This window comes from Crocodylus siamensis, chromosome 15 (genome assembly GCF_052110815.1).
Source record: "Crocodylus siamensis isolate JL-2025a chromosome 15, ASM5211081v1, whole genome shotgun sequence".
NCBI classification, from domain to species: Eukaryota; Metazoa; Chordata; order Crocodylia; family Crocodylidae; genus Crocodylus; species Crocodylus siamensis.
In genome coordinates, this window is record NC_143409.1 from 15475118 (window position 1) to 15483848 (window position 8731).

The window sequence follows — 8731 nt, forward strand, 5'->3', positions numbered from 1 at the left end:
CAGCCAGGCCTGCAGCAGTGTCTCCCCTCCCCGCCCCAAGACAGACACAGCCAGCCCCACAAGCACCCATGGCATGAGTTTTGCTTGTCCGCAGCTTGAGGGGCAGTTCCCCCCAAACCCCTGCCCTGATCTCCTTGAAACTTGGCAGGGTTTGTGGCCTCAGCAAGAGCTACCATCCCTGCAGTTTTCACCCTGCTATGTTGTGATGCATAGACATGACATGAGTTTTCCTTTCAAGAATTTGGGGTACAGTTGCCCCCAAAACCCTATATTGATCTTCTTGAAGCTTGGCAGGATTCATCCTTTCTGCAGAGTCTACCACCCCTGAAAATGTCATCCAAATCAGACAAAAAACAACAAGATTATAGATATTTTATTTTTTCCCCATTATACCCTATGGCCGGGTCTCCGGGGCGGCTCCGAAGCACTTTGGGAAGCCAAACGAGACGGAGCTGCAACCCGGATGTGCTGCCTTGGATCCTGAAGCATCCGAAGCTTCTCTGGATCTGAACCTCTGTCCAAAGCCTGGCACAGCCCTAGTAGCCAGGAGAGTTACCACCTAGCCTTTGATAACATAATTGAAACTTCAGAGAGTAGAAGCCAGGCGGCTGGATTGTGGAGATCAGGGGAAAAGTAGAACTGCTTTATTTTGAACTGACAACAAGAAAAGTCTGGTGTTAAAGCTGTTTATTGTACTATTGAGATACATTCTTGACAGTTTGCATTAGTTTTTATTTTTTTGAGTGCAATAGTAGGAATAACCGTTTCAACTGAAGAAATAATGTAGCAGAGGCACTTGTTCCATGCAAATTGAATGACTACCTGTGCCTGGTGCTGCAGCCCTGACTAACGAACTTCCACCGACTTTGAGGAAAGTTCTGCTGCCGTGGGGGCTGCAGGACGGGAGTGAAGTGTGCGCTCAGGAATAGCACACCCTGGGGGAGAATTGCCGAGGTCCAGCTGAGACTGCAGGTGGGATGCGTTTGCTTTCAGCACAGAACTTAGCATTGCCTTGGAGCTCCATCGGTAGAGACATGCTGGCTTGCGCAATTCTGGTGGGGAGTGGGTAAATTAGAGTACATTTGCATACTCTATAAAAATGCAATAGACTTAAGTTGACATGAACGTCAGGTAGAAACATCGGAGATGAACATGCAGATTCTTATGGAAATCCTAACAAGTATGAGGAATTCTCCTTTTTCTGACAGAAGTATGAATCAGGTAGGTTACAGCTGGAGAATAAGTGCATTATTATTACAAAATAGAGCTCTTGAGGCAGCATCCCACTTGAAGTGTCCCCAAGAAGTAGTCGTAAGGTAGCCTATACAGCCAAATGAATACAGCAAAGAAAGAGTGTTTGCCAATATCCTTGCAAATAAACCCTGCTAATCTATTTCCCTGGTATTCCTGATCCCTTTTTCTTCATCTCAGATCTCAGTCCTGGGAAAGCCTGAGTGCTGCAGCCCCAATTCAGCAAATCATTTAAGCATCTGCTTGTATGCAGCAAAGTACTGAGGCATTGAACATGTGAGCCTGTACTAGCTGAATTATTCACGGGAAACACTTCGTGCAAAGTTACCCTTGTTTCCGTTGGCTGTTTAGCCACAAGTTGGTTCTGGATTTTTACAAGCGGGAATGCTCCTAACCATAGTTTGGGCAAATACATTTTAGTTTAACTTGTTCACCTTTGGTGTCTATTTATACCATTTGAGTTGTCATGTGGTACATTTTCTGTTTCCTGATCAGATAACCCATGTTTTAGGCGGATAAACATTCACCAGGATTTTTTGTAGGGGAGGGAAAAATGTGCAAATAATTGCATCGTAAATTTATGCTTTATTTTTTTCTTCAAGGTGCTTAATTTCTCTGAGGTAGAATGCATCTTGTGAGTTGTTGCAACTGCTTTGCTAAAATTTTTCCTTACTAAACAATAAGGCAATAAAATTTCCTCTTACCTAGTTCTGAATGACAAACCTGGGATGCCTCTTGTGTATCGCCTTTCCTTCTTTATCCTTGTGCAATCCAGATGGATCAGCACAAGGCCAGCACTTAACATTTGCAAATACAATGTGGGAATAACGGTATCACAGATCATTTGACGATCAAGCCAAGTGCTCTGTGCTCTAATATTCTTTAACTGTGATTCCTGGAACTAAAACGCTGGAGTAGTGTGGTGAGAACAGAACCAGCTTAGCCAAAACTGATTCACAGATCTCTCCTCTGCTGTGTGTGTCCTTCTTAGGGCTTGCTTGCATTCGCTGGCATGCCAGGACCAAAAACCCATGGGAGACATTGACTCTGAGCAACTGTAAGGGCTGGTATTTGCAGAGCCGTAAGAATTGCACAATAATAACAACTGATGAAGATGTTTAAAGCAACCCATTGTCTAAGAAAGATCAAAAGCCCTAGTGGCTTTTTCAGTTTTTGGGCTCCACAGATTCATGGGGAACAATACAAATAATATCGTTCAAGGAAAAAACTGTGCCAAGCTGACAATTTTATTAGAAAAGGCCTCAAGGGAGCCTCGTTGCCTCAAAGGGCTTTGTGTTACTTGAGTTACAATCAGCATCTTTCCCATTTTAAAGCATGGAGATCTCTATGCAGGAAGCAGTTGTACTGTCAAGCAGCAGCGCACACATCCCCAGCTGATCTGTCTGAGATGTGGCGACCAGCGTGCTGTCAGAGGTATTTGCATCACCCTGTGCATCTTGGAACGGCTGTTTAGTACATGTCCGTCATGGAACAAGAAGGCCTCCACGGTTGTGCTGTGTTGTGAAAGCTTCCAGCAGTGTCCCTTTCAGTCGTCCAGGTGCTGCTCCTCCCATGTGGAGGTCGGGATGGCACTGTATGGGTCCATAATGACTTTTGCACAGCGGATAATCATCACAATCAGGAAGAGGCAGAGGAAGACGAAACATGCTAGTGTCAGTCCTTTGTCCACATCAACATATACAGGCTCTGGTGTTGGTCCTTCCATTTTTCATACCTCTCCCCCTCTGGGTGTATGTTGACTGCTACCATGATCATGCACCTGCAAAACAATAATGCTGTCAAACATTAGGACAGTTGATGTGTATTGCTGGTATGGGGGATGTCTTCCACTGAAGAGAATTTTGCTCTTGTGGGGTAAAACTGTTGGCAATGTTGTGGGCAGACAGCTAGCACGACTGGAAACAGAACTCTGTCTAGACCTTCTCTTTAATTTATTCATTAGTATTTATAAGCCTCTCTCTAGGTAACATACAGCTGTTTTCCTTTTTTTTAAAGGGAAGATGGTATTAAAAGATATGATCCACTTGAAACCTAGTCTTAGTTTTGTTTTAAAAAAAAATTCTAAATGTCCCTACATTTTATTATTTACAAAATAGTGGTAGTCCTTCCTGATTGGTTAAAGACCCAGTAAAAGAGCAGCAATATCTAAAGTGCTGTCAAATGAACAAAGCAAAATGAAAAATGTATTTTAAAAATATTTTGCCTATAGTTTTGTTCAGTTGTAGTGATCATAAGCGCTACTGGCACAAACAGGAGCAGTGTCACGAAGCGAAGGGTTATCGCTTTACAGAGATGCAGAAGATAGTGTATGTAATGGTGTAGGGTTTTATTTTGTTTGAACAAGGGGGGCAGCACTATGCCCGGAGGCTCTCATCTTACCATGTCATCTGATTCCAGGAATAAATCAGACTCAAGCAGAGATCTTTGCTATCCAGTTGAGTAACTTATAAGTGTGCTAGGCCATAATGTAATTAACACTAGGAAGGGAACTGACCTGACTTCCATAATGAGTCATTGCCCCAGAATGGGGGAGAGAGGGGGGACTTTTCTTGACCTCCACCCCAGTCAGGCTGGGAAGTGAAAATAGCAAAGGCTTCTTACTGTAAAAGAACCAGAAAGTTGTGTGAGCCTGTACAACTTTCCTGAAACTTTGTAGCATGGTATGGATAGGAAGGAAACCAGGACTAGATCAAAGAACAACTTGGTACTAAGCAGTTCAGCACTAAAAAGAGAAAGAAAGATGATGTTGCCGGCCAGTCTGAGCTTCAACGCAAGTGTATGAAGGTATGTTCAGAGCAGTTCTCCACTTGAGTGGGGGGAGAATACTGCTGTTGGGGATGTGGGTGCCTGGAGAGGTGGAGATTGAACAGCCTCAGGAAGGTACTATGTTATCTGCGCAGTGATGTGGCTGCTGGGATGTGGCCCGTTGGTTGCTGTATTCCAGAATCCACTGGAAAATTGTTTGAAGGGTTGCAGGATGTCTGGGCCTCTTTTACCCAGCATAAACCCACACTGTTCTTGGGTCATGCAGACTTCTCAGCATGGACCAATTCAGAAAACAGGTTGGATCCTTTTCTTTCTCTTCCTTATCATGATGAGTTCCTCAGGAGTTAGTGAAGATATGGTCTTCCAAAGTACCCCAGACAAGGTCACTAATTAATAACTAGACAGAGAATCACTGTTGAATTTTTAGGGGTTGCTAGACAATGAAGGTAAGTGGTAGAAATATGGTAAAAAATATATATATATATTTCCATAAAAAGCTGCATGAAAATATGACCAAGCCCATCATCACTATTACTTTCCGAAAGTGTAACTAGATGGAGAACCACTGCTAACCACCATTAACTGCTGCTTTCTGAATGCTTCATGGTGCATAGCTGGTGAGTGTGGTCAGTGTACACATTTAAAATCCTCTGACCATGAAGAAAAGGGGCCAAGTTAATTTTAGGAATATGATAAAAAGCCTGCTCTGCAAATTAAAAACAACGGTGATCTTGGTGTAATATCTCTAATGAGGGATGCTAGAGACTTAGTGAAAGCAGCTGTTGGAGAGAAACCTCATGGTTGTTCAGCTGATGAGTCCCACTTTAGAGTGATGTGGGAAGCATCCAACTTGGGTGGGAGAAACCAGCAGTGATCAGAGGCCATTTACTTGAAAAAGCAGGTAGAGTTGTCTTTTTGGGCCACAACATCTTTGCGGGACACACTAAACCCGTGCCCACCCACGTGGGAATTGTCTGATGGTGATAGGAGCTAAACCTGCCGCCTTGAACTAACTACTCTCCAGTCCTGCCTCTCTCCTGATCTGAGGTCCTGCATGCAGGTAATATGGTTTGGACTTCAAAACCTGTGTCCAACTAAATTGCAGTGCTTTTTCTGCAAACCTTCTGGGCTGATTCACATGCAGCTTGAAATCAGTACAAGTACGGCTCTTCTATTTGCAGCATACTAGATTTTATTTGTTTCCGGTAAACATCTGAAAAAAAGTTATACTGTGAGAGGAAGCAAAAGCATGCATTTGGGAATGCTTTCTGGCTGTTCTTTATGCTTTTTTCCCTCATTGCTATTACCTAGTACTGTCAAACTGTGTTCTTAAAGGAAATCGGACACTTTAAAATAGAATACCTTTGTTCCCATCCTGTGTGTGATGTCTTCTGCTATTTTATTAGCGGGAATGGGAGAAGGAGAACAGTGAAGTTTCGGAAGTTGGAGGGGGGGGCGTTGTTTTTTGTTTTTGTTTTTTTAAGGCATTCATTTACGGTGCAGTAAATCACACCTACCTGGGCCCCCTTCTCTTTCCTCCATGATTAGTTTGCTCCCTGAGTTTGGCTGGTCTAGAATTTGCCTGACTCGGCTGACTGGCATCATCCCTGTCAACTCCTCAGGAAGCTTCTCCTTGCTGTGTGAAGTACCAGGGTACCCTCTTCTAGAAGTCAATAAGTATTTGTGGTTGCTAGCAGGTGCACGTGGTGGAGGGTCTGCTCAGAGGGGTACTAAGTTTTGCATCGCGTAGCATCAGACTTTGTGTTTTCCTTCTTAGTGTTCTGCTGAACCTGGTACTGGCCTTTACCTCTGCTGTATCCAGCATCTGCGTCCTCTGTGCAATACCAGCATATATCATCACTATCCTGTGGGAAGACTGCCATGATAACTCTTCCTCCTGCTCAGCATCAGCCAAGGAAAGCCAGGACCTCTTTTTCTGGACTAAGTAGCAGTATGGGGTTGACCTTCAGTTGTGCTTGTAGGCATCTTGGTGATGGGTTTTTTATATGGGGACACAAGTTGCTGCACAGTGAGATGTCTGGACAGGCTTCAAAACTTTAAGCAGAAAATCACTGCAGGGGCTGTTGCATTGTGGTCTTCCCACTGGATGACTGATTTTTTTTATTTTTAGGTGTGGGTACTTCTGTATCTAGAAGCACTCAGTCGGCAGAACTTTATGGAGAGAGGACTTACAGCACTGGTTTAATTGCACGAGTGTAAATTCAAGGCCTTGTCAGCTCAGCAGGACTCAGTTATCGATGAGGGGCACATGCAAGAGTACATGGTAGAAGCGAACATGTTACTGGTAAAACTTCCTAATGTAGACCAGGCCACAGTGAAATATTCCCAGAATACAAGCTAATCACATTAATGCATTGGGATGGTAATCCCAGAATACTGCTGCTAAGCCTGTCAAAGGCAATGTTAACAGTGATAGAAGACAGATGCATCTGGACCTGTTCTTGAGCTGATGTTAAAATGGGTAAGAAGTAAGAACTGAAGTAGGACTAAGGCCCCAAATCAGGAAACATGCATGCTTGAGCTAAAGGCTCATTGACTTCAATGGGACCTAGGCAAGTTATCACCCTATGTAAGGCCTTTGCTGAACCACAGTTGCTTTCCTGAATTGGAAATGTAAACGTCCTACTAAAAAAACTTGATTTTTCTTCCCCGCCTCCATCCCCCAGTTTGAGTGTCTTATGTTTGCATCCTCCTTCGTTTTCTGGCTGGACTCCCCACTTCCCCCAGTCCAAGGGAGAAGGTGGTATCTGTTCTCACTGTCTATGTGAATCCTACGCGGGTGACATAATGGGCCAGAAGCCTCATGGTTAACTTATCCATACACAACAGGACAATGCTCCTCTGGCCTTCTGGATCCTTGGAGCCTCTGGTGTAGCAGATCAACCTGAGATGGTTTTGTTCTTTAACCCCACAAGAATGACCTGGCTCTCCAAGTCACCCTGTTACTTCCTGATGTGACTGATTACCCAAATCATTCAGTTCATGTCTCTAAAAGGGGGAATTTTCCTTTGCAAAACCCAGCATGCTGTTTGTACTCATCTGAATCATATGGTGGATTAGTTATTAGACTGCATTTGACAGTGTTGTGCACTGCTAGTTTTTGGAACTGCTCAGGCATTACAGTGAGCTTAGCAGTGCAGAAAACTACCAAAGATTCCAAATATCACAAAAGGATGGAGTTTTCAGTCTGTTCATTATCCCTGGGATGTGGTAGTTCTCTGGAGCAGGGTCTAAATTACCATTGGAATTGAGCAGAAGATAGTAGCATGAAAGGAATTATTTCGAAGGCAACATCAGTAAATGTGTGCTGTATAAAGGACAACTCTTTTATCTATTCATTTATTTTTTAAATCTAGCAATAGTAAATATCCCATCTGGACACCATGTCCATATGTTTAACTGAGATGTAACCAACATGGTCACGTAGTGAGAGCCACCGTAATTAGAGAAGTGATGTATGAATTGGCCAGTGAAAGTGAATGGGTAACACTGGACACTCCTTATATGAAACCCCCACTGCACCTGTCCAGAACAGAAGGGCTTAACTCCGTGTTATAAAGTAAAATCTACATTGCTGGCAAGTGCAATTGCAAAACTGGCTGGTCTGTGACACGAGAATGATTAATGATACAGATGTCTTCAAATGATGAGGAAGAGTTGTGCCAGAGCCCTCCAACAGAAAAGATGCTCTCTCTCCAAGTAATCAAGTAGCATATACAATGCATGCGGTAGGGGATCCAGGCTATTGAATAATTAGCACACAGAGCGAGGCACCATTCAATCCAACAGAGGCTGGATTATCTCAATCTGTTATGACATCGGGCATTCCTGCCTCTGACAAATTCACTAGCACCATGTATTCAGTTCAGTAATCAATCTACTAACTAAAAGGAGTGTCCTTCTAAAACAGGATAACATACAGATGAATTTTAGGGTTGAGCAGGACAATTAATTCATGTATCCAGTAGAGATTAAAAGAATAATAGCAAACAGATGGGGAGATATCAAAAGTAAAGGAAATTGAACTCATTTCTATGTAGTATTTCAGCATAAAGGATCTCAATAGGTGCAAGGACAGGAATAAAAAGTGAGCTGCTATTATATTAGAAATATGGATTTTTGAATGTGCCAAAAACATTGTAGATCATGGTTCTGACCTTGATTTATTATTTTTTATGTGCTTTAAAAAAGGGATAGCAAGCACAGACTTGGATCCATGCTTGAAATTTAGATCCTGATGCATATTTTTTTTCTGTCTACAGGTTCTTGGTTAGTCATATTGTTAAATGTTGCCAAATCTCATCATTGCTATTAGGCGTGTATTTCATAAAACCTCCATTCCTGGAATCCTGATGTGTGAGAATCTCGACTTCCATTAAAAAGAAGCACTCCTAGGCCTAGTGATTCCTAAGCAAAACTTGATGGTGTGGCATATGCACATTCTGGAGGCTAACAAAAATGGAAGGCAAACAAAGGATCAAATGTGTGTGTGTGTGTGTGTATGTATGTATGTAATTTTTTTTTTTTAAGTCTCGCTTTTTAAAGCCAATCTCAAGGTAGTTGTGGGAGGGGTGGCAAATTATTTTGAGCACTTTGGATTGGTAATACTGTATATTCTGTTGCAGTAAAGTCATTTGTTCTACATACCTCACTTCCCTGTTGTCTGCTGCTG

General features: G+C 42.9%; 1 protein-coding gene across 1 annotated transcript; it reads right to left on the reverse strand.

Moving 5' to 3' along the window:
- Positions 1 to 2614: 2614 nt before the first annotated feature.
- On the reverse strand, positions 2615 to 3017 carry CTXND1 (cortexin domain containing 1). Its single transcript, XM_090029367.1, has one exon. It carries the CDS (start codon positions 2975 to 2977, stop codon positions 2798 to 2800), a length of 180 nt encoding a protein of 59 aa, XP_089885493.1. The 5' UTR covers positions 2978 to 3017; the 3' UTR covers positions 2615 to 2797.
- Positions 3018 to 8731: the final 5714 nt, after the last annotated feature.